The sequence below is a fragment of the Coturnix japonica genome, chromosome 7, assembly GCF_054131305.1.
Source record: "Coturnix japonica strain WE chromosome 7, WE-NBRP24, whole genome shotgun sequence".
Taxonomy (NCBI): Eukaryota; Metazoa; Chordata; class Aves; order Galliformes; family Phasianidae; genus Coturnix; species Coturnix japonica.
This window is the reverse complement of record NC_140669.1, coordinates 6791398-6814935: the sequence shown is the minus strand read 5'-3', so window position 1 is coordinate 6814935 and position 23538 is coordinate 6791398. Positions and strand designations below refer to the sequence as shown.

Sequence of the window (23538 nt, the reverse complement as noted above, 5' to 3'; positions counted from 1 at the left end):
GTAGAGATGTTACGGACAGCTGGCAGAGCTGTAATAAATCATAGCTCTAAAATTAGTGCAATTAGTTTGTATTTTAAGTACTACAACAGGAATATTTGTGTCTCAGTAGGAAAGTTCTTTATGTTTTTATATATTATTCTGCTTCCCAAATCAGAAGTGGTTCTTTACAGTGAAATAATGTTAAAAGATGAAGAATAAGTGGCTGTTATTTCATTAAGAGGTGTGGAAACACAAGGGTTGTTCTAAATACTCAGTATTTTAAAAACCAGATGAAAAGAATGTTAGTGAGTGGCAAAGTCAAGCTGTAGGACACTGACTAAAAGCAGTCTTTACATTGCGGAAACTGGAGTTACAGTTTGTAGCCACCTGTGAAAAGTGTTATTTGAGTGAATTGCTTGCCATCGTATCACAGTACTGAGTAGGATTCATCTCATCTCCCTCTCTTTATAGTCAGTGTGAAGAAACAGGCACTTCTAGGGCACAACTTGCCTCACCTTAAGCTAGATGTCTAAAGTAAATGTAGCACAATCAAACAAAGGGTAGGAGAGGGGGAAAAACAGCAAATGGGACAGATCAGGCACCTCTTCCATACACAGTACTGCCAGTCCTGTGTATGATTATCATGAAGCATGTTAGCCCATAACTAGTAGATGGCCTGGGCCCATCTGCACTATACCCCTAAGGATAAAGTTCCAATTGCTAAGCCACCATAAGGCTATAAGAATATTAACACCTAAATAGGGGACCTTGCCTATGACTTGATTTCCACAATCACAGAAGCCAATTTGCTTTTGGCTCATTCGAACTAACACTTCCCTGACACAAAATCAGCTATTCCCTTGCAGTGGCAAAGGGAATCTAGTGGAGAAGATGGGATTTGTCCCTTTCTTTGCTTGCTTCAGGGACGCTGCACGCCGTGGCATCCTGCTCTGTGCCGGGATGGGAGGGGAGCTGCGCTGCCCTCAGGCTGCGTCATTCCTGCGGGAGCCCTCAGCGCTGCTGCTGGAGATCTGCAGGAGCCCGACAGCGCCCGCACGGCTCCTGAGGGGAAGCTCCTATGTTATCCACCGAGCTGCTCGGGCCCCTGAGTGGAGCGGTCCCCGCGATTCTGATGTCGATCGAGTTTTGGTTTTGGGAACGAGCTCCTCGAGGGGCAGTTGTGCTTGTCGTCGTTAGCATCCTCGTTTTGCGGCTGCGGGTCTATTGAGAGAATGCACCATTTCGAATCGGATCCTCCTGTTAATGCTGCGAAGTTGCAGCTGAGATCTGTGCTGCCTGGTGCTTCCTCGTGTGCACAAAACCTAAGCTCGGGCTGGATCGGCGGAGGTGATTTTTTCTAGTCCAAACAAACCAGCAGCTAGAAACAAGGGTAACTTATTTTAAACGCGGAGATCACGTCACCGCCCTCAACTCGTTACGCCCGTTTCTGCGGTTTCGCAGCCTCCATTTCCTCCCTAAAACACACCCATGCGGACGAGGGGCACCTACTGCAAGCCGCACCCCCCGCAATGCGCAGATGAACGAGGAAGCCCGTCGGGCTCGGTCTGCGTGCACCAGCCCCGCCTGCAGCTGCGCAGCCCCCGCAGCCCCCGCAGCCCCCGCAGCCCCCCGCATCCCGCGTTCGGGCGGCGCCGCCGCACCCGGGCGCAGTGCAGCGCAGAGCAGCGCAGAGCAGCGCCGCCTGCCAGTCCGCAGCTCGGTGCCGCATCCTCCGGCTGGTCGCTAGGCAACCCCTCCTCTCGCTCCCTTCACTCCATCCTCGGCCTGTGCTGTTTCAGAGCACGATTTGTGTGTTGCTCGTCCAAAATTGCTAGGTGGTTTTTTATAGGGATGCTAAAGGCAACATAACTGGAGTGTTCCATGCAAAAGCATTATATGGTTGCATTTTTTGTATCTACGCTGAAAGTTAAGATTAATGAGGATCTCATTCTAGACGTCTTTACATAATCCCCACCCTGGGAATGTTAAGCGAAGAGCTGTAGTTTCTCAGAATCGAAATCAGCATATTTTATTAACAACATCAGCACTCTCCTATTCAGGCATCTGGAAAGCTCTAGCTCATCCCATACATATGGCCCTTCTGTTATCATTGCATCTCTGAATTTTGTAGTCACTCTCCCCACACAAACACACTAAAAATGGATATATCTGTAGCCTGACACACAAAAATACTCTTGTGGGAGCAAGTTTTTCCCAACAGATATCAGGCCAAAGATTGATCTGATTAAAGGCCCAGCTCAGCTGGGTGGCTGAGTGGCCTTAGTCACTCCATCAGCCTCACCAGGGATTTGGTGAATGATCTCGCAGTACTTTTCTCCCACACTGCAGTTTGCTATGGATGAATAGTTATTGTCAGTTATCGACTCACAATAAATAGCCAAAAGCAGCAAGATGCCAATTAATTTATTTTTACCAGTATATTTTTCTTATCTCCTTGCAGTGCATCTTGCCTTAGCCCTGTGAGCAGTACCCTGTGTGAGAAAACTGATTTGAAGGAACCTCCCAAGTTTCCCAATAGAGGTCTTTGTATATCTGTTTTTATCTTAGATTCCTTGCCACAAGCTTTGCATAAAGTGTTGTCCTAACATATGGTCCGTGTTGAAGGGCAGAGGGTCTTGGAAGAGCAGCCCTGGGGCTGCTATAACAGTGTACTTACTATGGTAATAAGTAAGTAAGAAGTAATAAATAAGTAATATACTTACTATAGTACAGTAAGTATAGTATGCTTACTAGTATACTAGCCTGATGTGATCTCTAATTTAGTAGCATTTGGGTGTTCCAATGAACTGTTTTGCTTTTTTCTCCTACTTATGCAGTGTTCTACACCAAGTGTGGGATCTGTTTTTATATATGTGGACTGCACAATTGTTAGAGCTCTGTTCAGCTCTAGAACTCAAGCAGTGAAGACCTGTTTGTAGTCTGGAACATTAAGCCACATCATGCTGCATAGTTAGGAAAAGCACTAAAATTTGGAAAATGCTGTAGACAATCAGCTAGTCCTTTCTACTCCAAAAATGAGCCTCTTAACTTCTTTCCTGGAGTATGATGAGTCAGCTCTTTGATCTGGCTGAAATCTCGTCATTTATAGTTTTCAGCCAGATGGGTGATCTGATCTGACTCAAGTGCATAGTGTAGAAGTGCCAAAGTGAGCGCAGTGGGAAATGACCAGAATAAGAGCGAATGGAGAATGAGACTGTCCCTTCTGACAGCACCTTCTTATATTGACTTAAGTTTTTTTTTTCTGAAACTGCATTTCATAGGTGATTTTCTAATTACATGCCCATTTTACATGTTGGACTACGTGACGGAAGCTGTATTTTTTATATTGCTCTTCTAAAAAGCCTTTTGGAAGAAACTGTTGTGTAGAAACACAAACTGTATCTTACCATTCAGTATGCATGTACTCTACAAAGAGACCTCAGTTAGAGCTCTGATTACTGAACATTAGAGCACCACAGTATGAAACACACAGACCTCAAGAACAGGAAAATTGATTTTATCTGCTGTATACTAATTTCAGCAGTGAAGCAGTGAGACCATGAATCTTAACTGAGATTCTACACTAGCTGCAAACCTTCTCCGTTCAGACAGGGCAATCAATATAATACAATCCTTCATGCAGAGCTGTGAGGTGCTATAGCATCCAAAAGTGCTGTAGCCCTTTGAGAAGCAACAACATTTTCCAGAGTTTATTTTGCTCGTGTAGGAATAGCAGTGGTGCAAGGTGCATACAAGAGTCTGGACTATGGAATGGCTCTTTTAAACTTGTCTTAATTTCTTCTCATCAGGCTAGGAGAAAAGGAAGAAAACTAGATGGAGAAAGAGGTGAGTAAATTAAATCTGGTAGCAGATCTCTCCTATTCCACATGAATGCTTCCTAAGGAACTAATCTTCCTCTTTAAAGAATCACTTAAGAGCTTTCCTGCACATGATGGGACTTTCTTCTGCCCACATCTCACTTACTCTTGAAAAACTCTCAATGAGCGCAGTCAAAATCCCATTCTTTTCTGCTTCTCTTGTATGTAAATAACAAGCTTTTACTGCCTTGAGGCCAGGAAAGAACCGTAACAGATGGAGCAGTGCAAAACATTAAAAAACAATATTTAAACATGATCCTTAAACATTAAGGGTTTGTTACAAGTTTCCAGATTTTCATCCTGATCAGTTTGCTACAAAACTCGCACTCATTGCTGATGCTACAAGGCATCTTTTTACAAGGCTTGATCTTTCTTAAAGCTTTGGAATGATTGAGGCAAGTCTGCTCTCTGTCCGTTGGCAATGGTAAGAGGTTTTCCTAACAAGTCTCTCTTGCTTCAGTTCAACCCTACAACCTCTTTGCCTATATGCCAGATAAAAAGAGAAGACATATTTTAAGTAGAATGGGGGAAGAAGTTCCAGGAATTTCTTTAGGTGCAATGCATGTGATCAAATGTGTAGTATTTACAAGAAGGTCAATACCTCTTCCCAGTTTCCCTTTTCTGCTCCCTTTGCAAGATTAATGTTCTTAGAATGGCATTAACTTATTTTGAACACTACAGCAAATACCAAAGTAAACTAAGCTTTGGTCAAAGTTGCTGGTTACCAATATATTTTTGGGATAAATTCTGTTTAATCTTTCTATTAATTGTTTCAGCAAAGTGGAGATATGCCAGTGTAATTTGTTCCAGTCACAAAGTTACAAGGCATTGTTAAAGAAGGATCAAGCTGTTACACAAAAAAGACCAGATGAGCTTGATGACTAGCATTATTGGGACGAGATGAAATTCAGATCTTTTAATGAAAAGGCATGCACTTAAGGACAATTTATGAGACTACAGGAACACACAGCTGGAAATAACTCAGAGTAAAAGAATAACAGAGCCACAAATTGATGGCAAGTTGCCATTTGTGCATTTTAATGCTCAACACTGAACAAACCGTTTTTTTCTGAGGAGTGGCTGGTTATTGTTTTCCATTTTATTTTATTAATCAAGACTGTCTATTGATGAATGGCTCCTAGACACCCAGAAAAAACTCAGAAGTTTCTCAGTTTTGTCCTGTCAAATATAATTGACCTTCATGTAAAATTTGTTTACATGAGGCACAGAACATTTCTTCAACTCTGCTTTTTATATGGGCCATGAGTGCTTTCCTGAATGAGTAAAAGAGAGAATAGAACACAGACGCTTCATGCTTTCCTACATCCCATAACAGTTGGAGTACGGATACCACCAGTGACAAAACTAATCCTAAGGTACATTGGTGGCTGCAGGCTGGAAGTGACACTGCAGTCAGAAGCTACCTGTTACCAGAATTCTCATTATTCCATGTTTATATTTTAAGTAGTTTTTACGTGTTTGAACAAGAATTTTTAAGTTACATTTGTTTGATACTTGTGATTTAATTTGATTATTATCTCTTCCTATCTCTATTGATTTTATTTATCGCAATATAGCTGTGTAGCATCAGATTACTGTATTTTAATGATTGTTACTACCTTCTACAGTTATATTACTGTACTGTCCTCTTTAGAAGTACATCTTTTTCTCTTGCAAGGATGGCAAAGACCATATTGCATCTGTGTCTCTGAAATGCTTGCCCTTTTCACCTTACACTCTAGCAAGACCATAGACACACGAAATACTGGGATAGTGTCCCACTGCCTATTTTCTTCTTGTCCTTACTGTTTACTGTTTATCCTAATTCCGTTTATCTAGATTGTATAGAACTTGTGGAAATCAAATCAATGTCTTGTGATTTCTGATCCATGCAATAAGAAACACATAATCAGACTAATAAGAAAATGTGACATGGTGTAACAGTCACAACAGAGTGAAGTCCCTTCCACATATTATGTGATCTAGTCAAGCTTTTTGGGTACTCAGTGTATTTCATTTTCTTAAGCAGCTGCACAAGCATATGTACAAATCTACATCTATAAATAATAGACATTGTTTTGTAGTTAGATCTTTTTCTCCTGTGAATCTGTGCTGTCTCATAATTCTCTTCTTTTGAGACTTCAAAGCTGCTTCAAGTAAAGCACAATTCTAATTAGAATCAGCCAGAAGCTTTTAGAAAAAAAAAAAAATAATAAAAAAAAATTTGGTTACATAGAAATATTTGCGTAATTTCTATTGATTTCATGGAATCAGCTATGAAATTGCAAAAACTCTGTCAAAATACTTTTCATTTGAAGAGCACTTTTAATATTATCTTTAAATACTCTTTAAGATCTAAATGATTCAAAACCAAATCAATAGTTCTTATGTGATTAAAGTATATGTTGCTTGTTTGATGTATTTGTTCTTAATTGCTTAAAGCTTTTGAAAACTGTCTTTTGGTGCAGTCAAACTGTTCTCTTACCACAACTGCCAAAGAATCAAATTATTGGTATTTGTCCTTCTCTTTGTTGTCTTCTTTAAAAAGCCACAGAAGTGGCCTTTTTTAACCTCCTATATTTTCCTCCAATCTTTCTCACTTCACAGTGACCCTTTGCTTTTTGTTGCTTTCCACAGCTTCCTTAGTCCTTTTCACAGCACAAGGAAAGGAGGTGGCTGAGGGACAGAAGTAACTGGCTGCTTGCAGGTCTAAATCTACAGCTACAGGAATGTGTTGCCCAAAAAGTTTGAAAGAGATTTGGATATGGCTGGGAGTAGGAGGGAAGGGCAGAGTATTTCTGGTGCTGAGAAAGAGAGGATAAAAAAAGTGAGATTACTGCATCAGGAGAGAGAAGACTGAAAATCTGTTAAGTGTAGAAAATACAGATAAAGAGTAAGAGAGAAGAAGCAAGATGGCATTTAGGTGCTACAGGGCCAGGGATTACCATCTCCTAGGCCTGGGAGGACTTGGGGTGCTCCTGGTGATCGTGGCTTGCTCCCCGCTAATAGGTAGTGACTGCTGTAAAGGAATTCACTACTGCAGTGAGCATTAAAAACAGCAGTCTTTCTCTTGCATTGAGTTTCCTAGATTACATGTAAAACATATTGTATAAATGTGTTTTAAAAAATAAAAGCTTTGATTTAAAATAAACCATACTATGGAGAAACTCAGCAGCTGCCTTGGTGGTACACTCTGTGCATCCTCCATTTTCCTATTTCTCATTTTGCTATCCCTCCTACTTTCTTTTCTGTATCACCTTTCAGTTTTAACAGCTATCGTCTCAACAGCAGTAGCTGCTATATATTCAAAAGAATTTTTGAGAATCCAGAGACCTGTCTGGTTATATAAAATCATGTATTTTAGTCCCGGAGTCTCAGTTTAAGCAAGTGTTTGAGCGTGCAAAAAATTCTTCACCATATCTGACATGAATTTCTGGATGTACATCAGCACCATCTAGTGGCAGAAAGAGTTACAACGCCTAGTAGGCTCAACAGGAAATGCCGGTGTTGACTTCAATAACCAAGATCCTTCAGCAGGAAGTTAGGTGTGGTCTGTAGAAGGAGATTTATAAAATAAATAAATAAATAAAAAATTAAATAAATAAAAGACATGATGGAATTTATCTGCAGTGTGCCTGGGTGCCATTCCAAACCCAGTAAGTGCAAGATTCTACACTGGTAATGCATTTTTAATTGTTTCCAGCAATATTAAGAAAGAATTATGCCTTTTTTTAATGTATGTGATTAACAATAAAATCTGAGAGGATTCTGCAGCAGGACCACTTGCATTTTCCTCATTAACCCTTCTGCTGCTGCTGCTCTGTGCATGTGTTCTAGCAGCAATTTTGTACAGACCTTCCATGACAGAATGCCCCGGGTGCTTTTCCCTGCAATGGAAGGGGTTGTTTGTGGGGAGACCTGCAGAAGTTGAGATGTATGTGGATGTCTGTGTAGGTGTGAAGAGCTGTATGCATATGGATGAAAAGGAGGAGAAAGCATTGTGCTGCGGTTTATTTATCAGGCTTCCAAAATATGGATTTGTTGCTGCTGTGCAGGAATATGTGTATTTAGGAAAAGAGTAAAGTAGGATTATGCAGACTGTATTTTAACTGTTGCATTATTTTAATTTGATAATCATTTCTAGGATATATCCACTTACAGAGAAGTTACTTTTATTATTGCATTTGCTGTATCTTTACTGTGCTTACTCAGGATAAGGACTTGAGAAAAACAATTGAAGACTACAGCAGAGGTAGTGTTTATAATTTCAGATTGATATACTTGCATTAGGGATATTTATGTTTGTTCTTTCTAACTGAGCTGTCTGGACCTACTAAGAAAAAAACGTTCTGCCCTTGTTATTGAAAAGTGAAAAACGTTACTGTGCGTAATGTATGGCATCAAAGTGTGTTATCTAATGATTAAATACAATTTTTGTTTAATTCAGCAATTCTTCCAGTGCACAATGTGTTGCCAGGCAGGGGATCGGAATGCAGGTGCTTGTGCCTGATTCCTTGTTTCCTGAGCTGGCAGCTCTGCAAAGGCAGCATATTTATACCTGAGCAGAAGGAGCATCTCATGTTGCTTTCAACTACGCCCTCTGGCCTTAAGTGCCAGTAGTGGATTCTAAGAGTCATTTTTGGTCCTTTTAGCTAGAGGGATGATAGGTTCAAGGTGCAGCTTAAGCAGGATAATAAAGATGTGAACTGACTGCATTCTCACTCCTCAGCACTGATCTGTAAACAATTCAGAACTGTTGATGTCTTGCAATGAATGTGCTGGAAAAATATCTCCTACTTTATTCATTACCCTTGAAAAAGGAAAGATGTTATTATGCGAGACATTTTTATACAGGTGCTGTTTTTTGTTTGTTTGGTTTTTTTTTTGTCAACCTACTTTCACAAGCATTAATAAAATTTTAAATTAAATATTACCTCCGAGAGGAGAGCTGCAAAGGAAAATGGCTTATCCTGAAATGAAAGCAAATGAAAAAGTGCATTTTATAACAACATCCTCTTCATCAATAATTACTGTATTTAACAAAGATGTCCCACAGAAATTTCTAGGCAGGAACATTCTTTTACATTGTCTGTGACTATGTTGCTCTAATTTGTGTGTGTGTGTGTGTGTTTATATTTTTAGCACTTTTTTTATGAGGGAGGCTAAACAGTAGTTAAGAGGTGCAGGATGAAAAGATGGCACAGTCAGTGCTGGTACCACCAGGACCTGACAGCTTCCGCTATTTCACAAGAGAATCACTTGCAGCTATTGAACAACGTATCAATGAAGAAAAAGCTAAAAAATCTAAACAAGAACGCAAAGATGATGATGATGAAGATGGCCCAAAGCCAAACAGCGACTTGGAGGCAGGAAAGACCCTGCCATTTATTTACGGCGACATACCTCCAGGAATGGTATCTGAGCCCTTGGAAGACCTGGACCCATATTATATCAATAAAAAAGTGAGTGTATTGTGTCTTTCAGTGAAACTTTAAGATTAAATACAGCAGACTTTCTTGGCAGGCTGAGCATTTCCACTGTTTTGGATCAAGTCATCGCTTACCATTATATTCTAATTTCTTTCATTGGCAAAAATCTCAGTTGTAGGAACAGAAGTTAGAAATGCAGGTTTGTGGAATCCAGTCTGTAGACAGAAGTGAATTCAGGTTTATTTTAATATTCTTGTTTTCTTAATATTTGTAGCTTCCAGTGTTTTATTCACAGGACAATGATCAAAAAAGTAGCACAAGGGCTATCTTCAGCATGCTAGTATTTCGTTAATTGTTCTATAACACATGAAAGGAGCAGATCATTTTGGAGTCCATTTCTAATGGACTCTAATGTGGTCACATTAGAGACTAATTCTTTATCTTTTACAATTAAGAACCTAAGTATGGTCTGAGAATCAACATGTATCTGTGTATCTGAACATGTGTTTCACTTGGAAGAGCTGAAGTTTATGATTCCAAGCAAGGCAAGGACTTGTTTTCCAGGATTTCAGCTGCTGCATTTGGCACATCTTCTCAAAAGTAGGGTATAGTCTTTGAAAACACTGCCCTCTGATTCCAGCTGAGATAGGTGACAGCTCCTGACAGTGCTCCGGGCTTTTATTGGTTATGTCCCTTTGGGCTTTTTAGAGCTGCCACAATGTTAGGTAGATCCTCATTCCTTCAGTGAGAGTGAACTTCCACCTATATTTGGAGAGAAAATATAAATAGATAGGAATTTACCCAAGTGCATGGATATCTAAAGAATTTTTAAAAGCACTGAATGTTAAATATAGGATTCATACTTCTTCATTTCCCAGGTATTATGAAAACTGTTACATTTATATATATAATTATTATTTTTGATGCTGGCAGTATACATGAATCATTGCTAAAACCATGGAGAGGTAGTGAAAATACATAGATCATTGAATTCTGTATTAGGTAAAAGTAAAGCTTGGCTTAAGAAAAGTAGACAGAGTTGCAGTTCTGAAACTCACAAGAAATAGATAAAGGGGGAAGCAATATGATTAGGATCAGGATTCCTTATGATTTCTAAATAAACTGACAAGGTTTTGACCATGTAAACTGTAACTTGTTGGTATAATTTAAATGTAATTTTTTAATTCTGTGTTTCTTTTCCAGACCTTCATAGTATTGAATAAAGGGAAGGCGATATTCCGATTCAGTGCCACCTCTGCCCTGTACATGTTAACTCCTTTCAATCCTCTTAGAAAAATAGCTATTAAGATTTTGGTACATTCATATCCTTTTCAAGTGGTCAGTCTAAAACTGTAGTCAATGAGATGTTGTTTAGTATTTAAATCATTCACTGGCACGTGTCCAAGGGTTGATATTGTCTATGGTGCTTTGTCTCTTCTTTCTATTGTTTCTCTTCTGATCTTTTTCTTTTCCTCTTAATTGTTTGTTATTGCTGGATCATAATACAGAAACATCAGAAGACAACCAGTCATCTTTGTTTACAATTTCTTCCTCTGTCATTCTTCTTCCTCCTCCTCTTCCTTTTCCTTTCCCTCTCATTTTCCATGTAGTTCTCAAACTTCTTTTCATCTTTTCACTTCCACCACATTTTTCACAAACTATAGGTATATTCCTCAAAATACTTTCAGTTCATCACCAACATCTTGTATTAAAATGAAATCTTTGAACCCAGCTATATACTTGCTTGAATATTTAGTGAAAATTGTGTTTCATTATTCCTTTTCATTTTCTGATTCAGGTCCAAATTGCAAGCTAGTTTGATAGAACAGCTGAGGTTTCTTATTTGCATTCTCAGTCCTATGGGTATCTTACCTGTCTATTTATTCATTATTATTGCTTTATGCACTTGTAACCTTTTATAAACTTTTATTTTTTTTTCTAAGTACGTTGGATTTTCCACATTATAGGTAGAGATTTACAAATGACAAACCTATTGCTTTGTCTTTCTCAGTGTTTGTATTGGTCTGATCCCAGATAGTGATATAAGGTCACTGAGGGATTTGACTTCAGTAAATCTGTTTACTTAGGAAGCATATTTCAGTGTGCAAACATTTGTATCAGAGTCGGTTTTTGAGTGTCTTTTTGGGGAGTGGTTTTATTTTTTTAATTTTTTTGGTAGCATTACATAGAGAGATTCTAGGATCATGTAGAATAACCCTTGGAAGGATTCTGTTATACTTTTGGTGTAATGGAAGTCTGATAAAAATGATTATCTAGTAAGTGTTGGATAACATTATCAGTGGCTAGCCTACAAATAACTTCAAAATCAGACAACACTGTGTAGTCTCTATTCACTTGCTACTGATATCACTACAAATAATTATTTTTCAGCTACATGACACTCCATAGCATGTAACAAGCAGTTAGATGGAGCAATGGAAGACTGTAGAACTGAGATGGTGGTGAATAGTTGGAGTGAATGAAGTCGGAATATTAAAAAGCTTTAATGTTTTGGGAAGGTATAGTCCAGTTATTTCTCCCTGATGAAAGAAGAGGGAGGATTTTGAGAGGATAGTTCATCATACAGAATTCTGAAAGCTGATGTAAATGTAGTCTTGTAAGTACTCATTATAGCATGGAAACCTGCATTTAGTTGGAGAAATTAAAGCTCATAAAAGAAAGCTTTGAGATCTTCCTAATTTTTGGTGATGGTGCCATCATGTGGACATTTTATGCTTCATCTGTGTGATTTGTTTTCATTTTGGTGTTTCTGTTTTCATCTCCAGTAATGTATTAGACCTGAAACTGAAGGTTTGTAAATACAGAGCAGTTCTGTCAAAATCAGTGAAAATGTCCGTAGCATGGAATTGTTCTCAGATTTTCTTTAGGGTTTTTTGTTTTATCTTTTAGAATAAAATGTGACTTGTTCTCTACCGCTTTTTATATTACAAAAATATATCATTAAAAAGATAATGCAGATAATTTAAATAAAAAAAACAAACAAACAAACAATGATCAAAGGTATTGTTATTTTTTTTTCTATATGTATATATTTCAACTTTTCTAATTTTTAGTGTGTGACTTTCCTAACTACAAAGAAGTGACTGTGAAACATGCTCAGTGCTTTTCTCTGAGTGTCAGCTATGCAGTGGAGGGATAAATATCTCCTGATACTGGATATCTGCCAAACCAGGATCTTGTTTGATATTCTTTTAATGAGATTTTCTGGCTTACATTCCTTAATTCTTAACCCACATTATTCAGCATGCTTATCATGTGCACTATTTTGACCAACTGTGTATTTATGACCATGAGTAACCCTCCTGACTGGACAAAGAATGTAGAGTAAGTGAAATGGATTGTCTTTGAATTATATTCAGTCCTTTGAAATAAACTGCTGTTAATGATGTTACACTAATAAGGATAACATCTGCTAACAGCAGCTACTTTGTAACATGTTTTGAGCACTGTGCTAGCTTTTTCTGTGTAATATTGAATCAATATTTGACAACACTTCCTTCATTATAGAATATTCAATTTGCATACTCTGTTTGCAGTATTAGATAGGTAATGTAGGAACAGGATGGTAGTTTTACCATGTAAAAAAAAGTGGAGGCACTGCAGGAACTTGCATAGATAAAGGGTGCAGTTAAGACAATCTCTTAGTGAATTTTTAATTTATTCTTTTTTTAATGAAAGATAAGCTTTTTCAAAAGTATTTCAGTGATTGGCTAATCCTCCCATAGGAAATAGCAGCTAGAAAGAGAAAAGTTCCAGTACGGCATCAACCCCAGTCCCCATATACAGTTGATGCATATTTTGTGATTGTTCCAAGGCAGTATAAAATACTGCTCTTCGTGATGCTTCATTTTTGTAATAACATCTTATGCTTCTGCTGCAGCTTCACTTCTAACTGATTTGGATGATAAGTACATGTTTAGTCTTCAGTAATCAACAGTGAAATCATAGAACAATTAAAGGCAGTGTAGGCATTCTCATTTTGAATTGCATATGAACATATATGTATTCAGGATGTCTAGCATATAGTATTTATGAATAAATATAGCTAGCTTGAATATTTATTCATGTCGTATTTTGCCCTATGTATATATAATGCGAATCTTAGTCATCTATTGAGTGAAGTTGTATGGGAAAAACTTTTTTGTTTTTTCTTAGTTACTGAACTGAAAAGTATCAAACAGGAAATTTGGTTTCAGGTTGATCTTGTCTGAAAACCAATGTGAGCCTTTTAAGCAGTTTGACTTCCAACAGTCTGCTTTACCTTCTCTTTGATTAAAGTTATAAATGAAATTAAATTTCAAAATGGCATCATTTGGAGGTAGAAAATTGAAATGACTCAGAACACCAGAATTAAGCATTTATACTCCTCATGTTTCAGCAAAAATTGTTTAATCTAAACAAGCACTAAATTTTATTGAAATCTGTAAAAAGTTTTGATTGGTCTTGGACAGGATTTTGCATGTGAAAACACTAGTTTTGTTCCAGAACTGTGCTTGTCCAGCTAAGGGTGAACTACTGGGTACAGCTACTCTGACAAAGTGAACAAGGTTTGATGAGATTTGACAGATTGCCAGATCATGGTACTCTACAACATTTCATCATAAAAATAATGCTGAAGAAACTAATATTAAGATTGGAAGCAACTGAAATCATGACTTCATATGTTTTTTCTTTTAACATAGTATTAGGTAGAACATAAATGTGCCAATGAAGTAACAGGAAATTTTGCAACTGACTTGCTAGCAAAGATTATAGCATTTGAACCTCAATTTTGTGGATTGCCATGTCGTCTTCTAATCATGGTTTGATTCTTCTCCTTTAAGGAAGAAATTCTGCAGATGTTAAAAGCTGGTTGTATCTATTAAGTTCTTACGCTACTCAGAGAGTGGAAAAATGGGACTAGAGAGCATATTGTGTAGGGATAACATGAGTATGTTTCTATAAACTCTATCTTGCGTATTTTCCTCAGATACACTTTCACTGGAATTTATACCTTTGAATCACTTATTAAAATTCTTGCAAGGGGCTTCTGCTTAGAAGATTTTACATTTCTCCGAGACCCATGGAACTGGCTCGATTTCACTGTCATTACATTTGCGTAAGTCTAATGTTTGTTTGTTTTGGTTTGTTGGTTTTTTTTAATCTTTCAGATAGGATGAGCTTAGTGACTAAAAATTGCCTGGTATTTTGTCAACCAGAACATGTGGAGCCTGGACTTCCTGCAGTTTCAATATGTTTCTTCTACCTCTTTTACACATTTTAGTATTTCTAACTGAGCATGTGCTGCAGAGGCCAACATGGTGTGTCAGCCCGTTAGGACTGTGAATGCCATCAGCCTGAACTGTTCATATCCTGTCTTCTTTCTGCATATCAGAATTAAAGGAATCATTTTGACTTCCTGCTAGAAGCTGACAAAATTAGTTTTCAAAAATAAGTCAGTGTGGTTTATTTTGATAAATTAATTTAATTTTACAATCAAAAGGACATTTGTAACACAGGCAAAATGCAGTGAACGGTGAAAAGGTCTTAGTCAAAGACCCAAGCAGTAAGGATAAAATCTGCCTCAATTCTGAGTAATTGTGATTTAATCCTACAGGTATGTAACAGAATTTGTAAACCTAGGCAATGTTTCAGCTCTTCGAACTTTCAGAGTATTGAGAGCTTTGAAAACTATTTCTGTAATCCCAGGTAAGATGTAGTTGGTGTAAGGTGTTAGGCCCCTTGTTTCTCCAACTGTTATTTGTGTGCTGTCATTGTGTTTGTGTGTGAACTCCCCTATTACAGATATGTGACAGAATTTGTGGACCTGGGCAATGTCTCAGCGTTGAGAACATTCAGAGTTCTCCGAGCTTTGAAAACAATATCAGTCATTCCAGGTGAGAGCTAGGTTAAACACTGAGGCTGACTGTTGTTCCACAGAGGCTATACTCACATTTTTGAAGCATAAGCCTTGTTTGCTACACATTTTTAATAAAATAAAAAAGCAGAAATCAAGACTTAACTTCATTTTAATTGATTTTTGCTTTTTTAATTAGCTGTATTTTCTTTTTAAGTCAGCCTTTGAGTTTAACAAACACTTGCATGAGATATTTGCAGTAAACAGCCTATGTGATTTGCATCTTATGACATCAAGCTTTCCTTTATATGTTTTAACTGTAAGTTACTTTTAAGCTTTCATATTGATGCAAACTTTATCATTTATTGCAGGCACTTGATTTACAACTTTAGCTCAGTTTAAAATGTCATGTATTAAAAAAATAAATTCTAAAGTATAGCATGGGCCTTGCATGGGGAATTATTCTAAAGATGCCTTTCTTCTCCAAACCATCAGCCCTCTCGTATTGTCAGAAGTTATCTTTAAAATATGAATTTATTACATCTTTATAACAGGTTTATAAATGCAGAATGATTTTAAATGGTTCACGTAAGAAAGGTTTGGGCAAGAAGCATCAGCAAAAGCAAACAGTATTTTCCTATGTAGAGTGGAGGTATAGCATGAATAATAAAATCACTTGATTTGGCATAAAGGATAAGTTTGGTAGCATCTACTTTTATTTCTGTACACTCTAAAGTATGCATAAAATTTACAGCTTTTCATTCATCTTCACAAGTAAATCTTTTAACAAATACTATTGTATTACAAACATTAGACTCAGATATCATTTTGCATGAAATCTCTATGAGAAAGAATCTCATGATTTTTTATGCGTTTAGTATCTGCTTAGTATCATAATAAAAATCCTTCCTCTTTGCAGGCTTGAAGACTATCGTGGGAGCCCTAATTCAGTCTGTGAAGAAACTCTCAGATGTTATGATCCTGACTGTGTTTTGTCTGAGTGTATTTGCACTAATAGGGCTGCAGCTGTTCATGGGCAACTTGAGGAATAAATGCCTGCAGTGGCCTCCAGACAATTCTACTTTTGAAACAACTGTTATTACCTACTTTAATAGCTCTATAGGTGAAAATGGTACATTTATTAATACAACGATGACAATATTTAACTGGGATGAGTACATAGAAGATAAAAGTAAGAAACCATTATATCTACGACTTCTTTTTTTTTTCTTTTTTCCTGAAAAATTTTGAAACAGATAGAAAAGCATGAATATTGAATCTGATGCCTGTATTCCTGAAAGTTAGGAAGCCTCAGCTTCCAAAAGCTAAATGCTTTTGGATTAAAATATCATAAACAACCTTATAATCTTTTAATATACTTATCTTCTCAGCATGCTAGTAGTATCTTAGAAATGTAGGCTTGGAAAAGATTTTGGATGATAACCCATCCTTAAAAATCTCTGGAAACAATCCGTTCCCTTTCCCCTCCTTTCTTTTCTTCTCTGTTGACAGAAATCCAAGTGCTTTCAGACCAGCTTGTCAGTTGTAAAGGTCATTCTAAATTTTGATCATCTTCTCTCCTAGCTTGATGTCTTCAGAACACTTGATGCATTTTTTGTATTATTTCATGAGTTGAGTTGTTAATGAAGCTTGTTCTAAAACACACCCTTTAAGGATCTTAAGGAAAAAAAAAAATCTTCGGAATTATTTTTGAAGTATTTTCTGATTATTCAAGCTGAAATGTATCTTCTTTATTTGCTTCAGAAGGTGTCATTTATAACTTGTCCCTGGGGCTATTATCCTGCTAGTAAGTTGGCAAAGGAGGAGAGAGGAATAGTTTTATGTATGCCATTAATTTGATAAATTTGTATTGACTATTACTTTATCATTATCTTATTATTGAAAATTTGATATATATGTATATTTTTTTTCTAAAATACTGGGCTGACAGCTGAGCTGATGTGATAGTTTATCTGGATCCTCTGCCTAACTGAGGAGGAGCTGTGGTGCATAGGAATATGAATTACACACACAGATCACTTTTAAAATCCATCTTGGTGCCTATCTCAGTGCAGATGTAGAAGTGATGTGTGCAGCCTCTTCCTTTAAAATAGGCAGACTTTTTGCTGTTTTCATCATATACTGGTGGTGATCGAGTAGAAAAAGTCCATAGGAACTGGTTGCAATTCCTTGCTTGTCTCTTTAGTGTTGGCCCTGAGTTAGTTCATGCCAGCTAAGCTAATCCATGCCAGCTGGTGGTGAATCTCAAAGAACCATCTGCTTCCTGGGAACAGCCAGAGCATGCCTAATTTTGGCAACTTCAGTTTAATATGCCACCTGACCCAAAATTTCCACTAGAGGTTCCCTTTTTTTTTTTTTTCTTTTTTTTTTTTCCCCCTCCATATAAATCCCAAACAAGCAATTGATGACAAACTGATTTTCCCTTTTTACATCACAGAAGAGATGAGAAAGGGTGGGAGAGGGTGGGAAAGGAGAACAGCAAGAGCAGGAAAAGGAGGAGAGAGAGAATGAAAAGGTGTTTGAGGGACTTTTTAGTCTTTCATCTCTGAATTAATTTTGAACCCTATTTTAATAGTTAGCCTATTAACAGAATATAGATTTTTCAAGTACAGTCCTCTGTAACAGAATTACATGTATTATTTTTCATGTACAACGACAGCTTGGTTTCTCCTTCCACTGTGCGAATCAAGATCCATTTAACAGTTTCTTGTGCGTGTTGCTATGTGCTATTCTTTCATGCTGCAAAAACTCCCATGATTTTTCAAGTAATATTAATATCCTTTTTTTTTTTTTTTTTTTTTCTTTTTCCTTTTTTGGTCATCATGTACCATAATTTAACTGTTTGCTTATTTTTTTTTTAATGTAAAAGTTTTAATCCTTAGGTATAAATGATGTCTCTTTCTTAATATTTTTCATGTTTTCTTTGTTTTGTTTTAAAAAACAACAGATCACTTCTACTTCTTGGAGGGACAAAACGATGCTCTGCTGTGTGGCAATAGCTCAGATGCAGGGTAAGAATATCATTTTTCACAGTGCATCAAGAAAGTTAGCTACTTAGAATAGCCCAGGTGGCGAACTAAAGTATCAGCTGTACCATAAAGTTTCAATTTACCAACATTTTGGAATATGAAACTATACTTAAGTGTAACCATCTATGTGATTTGAGTTTACACAGGCAATTTCTTCAGCACCTTAGACTAATTTTGTAACAGTAATCCCAGGAATACTATGTGCATAAGAATTACTGCCAGCTGGCTGACAATTTACTATTAGCTATGCTAGTTGTCATTCTTCTTTTGTGCTGATGGAGATGTGTTGATATGAAAAATTGTGGGGAAGGATAGATTACTATTAGCTATATTATTATAGCAATGAAATATTAGTAGGAAATGGAATTAAAAATTTAAAACAACTAGATTTTTTATTTTAGGTCTGTAGAATAAAGTTTTACTTGTTCAAAATTTCATTTGCAACAGGTACTCCTGAACAATTTTGTGTTTTTTATAGCATATGGTAATCTAGAGTAGTTGTTAAACATAGCATTTCCTCTTCTTTTGTAGTCAATGTCCAGAAGGATATATATGTGTGAAAGCTGGTAGAAACCCCAACTATGGCTACACAAGTTTTGATACATTCAGTTGGGCATTCTTGTCACTGTTTCGATTGATGACTCAGGACTTTTGGGAGAATCTTTACCAGCTGGTGAGGACTTATTAAAATAAACAGCACCATCACCAATACCATTACTGCATAGTATTTGCATAGTTCTTTTCATTCACATGTACCTGAGCTCTTTGGGACACAAATCATCTTTTATTTCATATATGTAAGCTGTCTGAAACAATAAGGGCTTTAGATTTCTGTGTGCTTCTCAAATACATAATAAGAAATAATTGTTAATAATTGTTTCCTTTTCATAAATGAGTAAATGAACTTGTTAATGCTTCTTGCCCAAACATACTGCAGATAGATGGTAGCTAAACTGATTTGCAGCCTAGTAGAGATATATTATCTTTGGAAAGGTTATATCTTTTTCCTGAAATACACACGTCCTTAACCTGAAGGACTGTGATGTTGTGCAAGATGACGTTTTGTATTCTGCACTGGCTTTGTTGCACTGTAGTTTGGGTCTGATAATACAAGGTAAGATACTGGCCAGTGGCCCCATTACTTTTAAAGTAGTTTAAAGGCTATAATAAAAAGATATAATGGAGGCAGCAACTCCTATGAGAAATTTTTATTAGTAGGAGTTCTGAACTATTTAAACTGCTGGATCACAGTCAGCTGTACCCTCACAGACACAAAACCTGGATTTTTGCACATATAGCTATGATATAACACTAACTGGTTGTATATGGAAAAATTAACATAATCATATTGTAATAAAATGGAGAAATTTTACAATGCATTTCTAATCTATACCATATATGCCACCAGATTATGTAACACTGTGTAAAAGTCTTCTAAAATGTGTATTATCTCTTTTTCCTTAGACTCTGCGTGCTGCTGGGAAAACATATATGATATTTTTTGTTTTGGTCATTTTCTTGGGCTCTTTCTACCTGATTAATTTGATTCTGGCTGTGGTTGCCATGGCCTATGAAGAACAGAATCAAGCAACCATGGAAGAAGCAGAACAGAAAGAAGCAGAATTTCAGCAAATGCTGGAACAACTGAAAAAGCAACAGGAAGAAGCTCAGGTATCCTTGTAAAGTATAACTTTTTTTCCACTCATGGCTGGAATTTGATATTCACATATGAGGATAGGTTCCTCATCCACATGCTGTGGTTGAGTTCATGCTCAGGAATGATATGAAGAAGGCTAAAAATAAGAATGAGAAGCTAACTTTAGAAAAGCTAATTTTCAGTTCTTCAGGATGTTAGTCAACAAAACACCCTGGGAAACTGTCCTCATGGGCAAGGGGCAGATTCTGTCATTCTATGATAACTATAACAGAAATGAACTCAAGGTAAAAGTTCAAATTGGAGATAGAAATTATTTTGCTTATTGTGAGAGTGAAGAAATGATTGAACCACAAGTTGCCTGGAGATGTTGTGGAATCTGCTTACTTGGAGACAAACAAAAACTGTCTGTACACAGTCCTGAGTAGCCTGCTTCAGGTGACTCTGAGCTGTAAAGTTTGACAAGATGAGGTCCCTTCCAACCTCAGCCATTCTGTGATTTTGAAAATGGAGATGGAGGTATAGGAAAATTTTAGTTCCTCTGGTATTTCTCAAATTTTACTTCTGGTGATAAAGTGGTTTCAGTGAATTGGGACCAGTGCTTTTATTTAATTTATTTATTTATTTATTTTAAGAGTATCTATAAATAGCAATAAATTTTAAATAGTGAGTATGTGTATTTGTCTAAGAGTTGTAAATTCCATATGTGCTTATTTGTACATACAGGCAGCAGCAGCAGCTGCAGCAGCTGACTCAAGAGATTATAGTGGAGTAGGTGGAATAGGTGGATTCTCTGAAAGTTCTTCTGAGGCATCCAAACTTAGCTCAAAGAGTGCTAAAGAGAGGAGGAATAGAAGAAAGAAGAAAAAGCAAAAAGAACAAGCTGAAGGTGAGAAGGATGAGGAAGAATTTCGCAAATCCGAATCAGAGGACAGCATCAAAAGAAAAGGCTTCCGTTTTTCCATTGAGGGGAATAGACTGACATACGAAAAGAGATTCTCTTCCCCACATCAGGTACCATGGTATTATTACCTCTTAAATGTCTACTCATCATGTAAATGAATGCCTATAGTGCAGTTTGGTCAATTCTTGCAAGTGATACCACAGATTCATTTAATGTCTTAAAAATATGACCAAGTTAATACACACAATCAAAGATGAAACTGTAAGAATTAGATTTTTTTTTAATTTATCTGTGAAAAAAAATCAATATAATATCTATTAGATAGAATGAGTAGTATTTGCCAATTTCATTAATGAAAATGAGCTTATAAAATAGCATGAACAGTGGCTTCAAGAAAAGAATTCTATGTTTTCAATTGGAATTGTGCTAAATTTAGGGTACAGAAACCAAGAGAATTAACATAAATGTTTATGTGAAATTTGGCAAATTAATATTTAATAAAATTAATTGATATGAGACCTTTAATTGTGTTATCCTAAAGGTGGAAATATCTGTGGCAATGTGTCCTTGCATTTGTTCTCCTACATTGATCCACCAGTGACTCAAGAAGAGTTCCATCTGCATCTCCCATCTAGATATTTATTTCATTTGATAGCTTCATTATGTTATACTTTCTAAAATTTTCAGGAGCTTTTCTTCATTTGCCCGCCTCAGACTGTCCCCCAGCAGCTCAGGTCTCAATCTCACATCCATTCTGTCCTTTCTCTTTCCCTTTCTGTAACTTATGCCTCATCTCTTCTTTTTATCCCCACCTTCTTGATTCTCCCTGATCTTTATGAATTACTGTCCTCCTCTTTTTAGCCACTGTTACTAAATTCCTTAATTCCTTTTTTATCCTCTTCTATTCCTCTCTCTGGAAAGCCTATTTCATCACTTACAAAAATCATGTCCTCTGCATGTATCATTTTCTCCAGCTCCCATTCTCAGAAAAGCTCAAACTTCTTCATCTGTTGTACTCTTATTAAGGACTTTCCTGTTTTGATCAGACTGTGGTGGGAGTGTAATGTTTCTACCAAGTGAACTCCTCCTCCCTCTTCCTTCCTAACACTTTTTTTCATAGCACTGCATCCATTTTTTTTTTTTTTTCCCCTTGGTCTGCCACTGTTTTATGCTGTTAACTGTCTGACTAACCTCTATCGAGACTTCACTGCTGAATTCAATTCATGATTCATTCTGTTCCATATACAAAATTTCACAGTTATATCTATTGATTTGTACTTCATGTTGAAGTCTCATCTGATCCCTTAGGTGCATATTCTTACGTCTTCATTCAAACTGCAGCCTTATTCAGCTGCAGTTCAGTTCATGCATCTGTTTAGAAATGAAGCATACCTCATCCAATTTCCTTCTCTTGCTTTTTCATCTTAAAGTTCATATACAGATATGTAGTATGATAGCCTAGTGATTTCCTCCTCTCTGGTTTTCCAATCCTAGTTCCTTTCCACTCTGGGTTCTAGCTACCAGACTCAAAAAAATTAACTCAACACTGTTTTTAATAACCTTTTCCTAGACTGAATGCAGGTTTATATTGTATTTTTAACATCTTCCTTGACATTTCACTTCCCTTCAGTGTGACTGACCATTATGTTTTCTTGAAAACTTAGTCTTCCTAACATTCATTATTTTGTCTCCTCTCAGTTCTGTTTTAGTTGTGCTTTAGAAGATCTTTTTACTACTTTGAGAGTTTTCTAAGGGATTTCCACAAGGCCCTGTTGCAAGTTCCCTTCTTTTTCTCTCTCTGTCTCCTTTTTTACCCCAGTTCTCCTCTAGACCCACGACTGCAAACTATTTTTAACTTAGAATTATTTCCATGTCCCTATTACTGCTATATTCATCAGGAATACTGTTGCAAAGAGCACTAACTTATCTCATTGTTATTACCTAATCTTCCAGTCGAATTATTGGCCTATAGATGTTTTCAGTACTGTAAAACATGCTATGCCTAAAGCTCTTCTCAACCTACTTTGCCTTACAGTAAGCAAATCAAGTCCCATGACAGCATCCATAACCTGTTAAATTTTCAAATTGGCTTCTTTGACCTCTTTCTGGTATGCTGCCCCTCATGCTTGGAAGAAGTTCCCATGCGTTTCCACAGAACACTTCATTGCTTTCCTCAAATCCCTCTTTAAAACTCTCTTTTACCATGCTGCCTACAGAAAGCTTGACAGGGAAGTGACTTCAGGTGAGCTAAGACCACTGTTTATCATTCTCATCAATTTTGCCTACTCATATTCCCTCTCTTTTTGTATCCATCTGTTGTGTTATACTTAGGTAGAAGAATGCCTTTTTGTTCTGCATTTTGCAATGCCTGGAACAATGGGCTTGGATCCATGAAAATAAGTTGCAAAACAGAAACAATGATGCTGCTTTGTTATGTACCAGCTGTGTTGTTCATAGAGGTTCTGGGTGAAGTCAGATGATAAAGCCAAATCACTCAAGTCAGGAGAATCACTGACATGAACTGAAGTTAAGCACATGCGTAATTGCATGATTAGAACTTTCTTTTGACTGATCCTGAGAAGATACACCCATAGCAGAACATTTAATCACAGGAGTAAACTGATGAAGACTGATGAAGGATGCTCATGCAAATTACATACACATCTTTGCATATTCAGGATAACTAACACTTTCAAAAAGAAATAGAAAACATATTGTGAACTACATGGCCAGTACTTGCAAAAATAGGTTCATTATTTTTTAAACTGAGCAGCTCTGTCTGTGTGC

The 23538-nt window shown here is 36.9% G+C and overlaps 1 protein-coding gene across 6 annotated transcripts in view; it reads left to right on the top strand.

The window, feature by feature from the left end:
• Window positions 1-23538, top strand: part of SCN2A (sodium voltage-gated channel alpha subunit 2) — a 68061-nt gene that overhangs the window by 8722 nt on the left and 35801 nt on the right. For 4 of the 6 annotated variants that reach the window (XM_085552226.1, XM_085552223.1, XM_085552225.1 and 1 more), the window contains exons 2-11: window positions 9000-9319; window positions 10490-10610; window positions 12544-12631; window positions 14277-14405; window positions 14904-14995; window positions 16063-16335; window positions 18112-18175; window positions 18725-18866; window positions 19658-19864; window positions 20574-20861. In XM_085552226.1, coding sequence (XP_085408352.1) covers window positions 9053-9319; window positions 10490-10610; window positions 12544-12631; window positions 14277-14405; window positions 14904-14995; window positions 16063-16335; window positions 18112-18175; window positions 18725-18866; window positions 19658-19864; window positions 20574-20861 — 1671 coding nt within the window. In that variant the 5' untranslated portion in view covers window positions 9000-9052. Of the gene's footprint in view, window positions 1-8999; window positions 9320-10489; window positions 10611-12543; window positions 12632-14276; window positions 14406-14903; window positions 14996-15091; window positions 15184-16062; window positions 16336-18111; window positions 18176-18724; window positions 18867-19657; window positions 19865-20573; window positions 20862-23538 lie in introns of all 6 variants that reach the window. The other 2 variants (XM_085552224.1, XM_085552222.1) reach the window with 1 other exon arrangement.